The sequence below is a fragment of the Austrofundulus limnaeus genome, unplaced genomic scaffold, assembly GCF_001266775.1.
Source record: "Austrofundulus limnaeus strain Quisiro unplaced genomic scaffold, Austrofundulus_limnaeus-1.0 Scaffold485, whole genome shotgun sequence".
Taxonomy (NCBI): Eukaryota; Metazoa; Chordata; class Actinopteri; order Cyprinodontiformes; family Rivulidae; genus Austrofundulus; species Austrofundulus limnaeus.
In genome coordinates, this window is record NW_013952887.1 from 5,197 (window position 1) to 5,801 (window position 605).

The following is a 605-nucleotide window of genomic DNA, read 5'->3' on the forward strand; positions in this document are numbered from 1 at the left end:
AGTGCGCCCTGATCACAAACTGTGCGTTTGGTGGCAGTGTGTGTAAGTGTGTGTAAGTGTGTGTGTGCGTGCGTCAGCGAATGCCGGACCTGGTCTCAGTGACCCGGTCTTGATCCTGTCCCCTTCCCGCAGTGACGGCCTGCAGCGACCCGAGCCTGTCCCCGGACTCCCAGGACCAGCTGCAGGACGAGGTGGTCCTGAAGGACACGGAGATGGCCGCCCTGTCCGACAAGGAGACGGTGAACAACGAGAACGACGACCAGAACCTGGGGGGCAAGCGGCGCGGACCCCGGACCACCATCAAGGCCAAGCAGCTGGAGACCCTGAAGGCGGCCTTCGCGGCCACCCCGAAGCCCACCAGACACATCCGGGAGCAGCTGGCTCAGGAGACCGGCCTCAACATGAGAGTCATCCAGGTAAGGACCGGAACCGGTCCGTTTGGGTTCACTGAGGGACCAAAAAATACCCTTAGGAGTTCCAGGGAAGACCAGGATCTGTCTGTTTACTGGGTGTCACGCACCCATTAAAAGGTGTGATGTAACAGGTTTGATTTGATGGAAGACTGCTCCCCCTCCTCCCCCTCCTCCTGCTCCTCCTCCTCCTCC

General features: G+C 60.5%; 1 protein-coding gene across 1 annotated transcript in view; it reads left to right on the forward strand.

The window, feature by feature from the left end:
- Window positions 1–132: 132 nt before the first annotated feature.
- Window positions 133–605, forward strand: part of LOC106530017 (LIM/homeobox protein Lhx1) — a gene marked incomplete at its 5' end in the record, with an annotated part of 3,869 nt that continues 3,396 nt past the window's right edge. Inside the window, 1 exon segment of the mRNA XM_014025568.1 lies at window positions 133–416. Coding sequence (XP_013881022.1) covers window positions 133–416 — 284 coding nt within the window.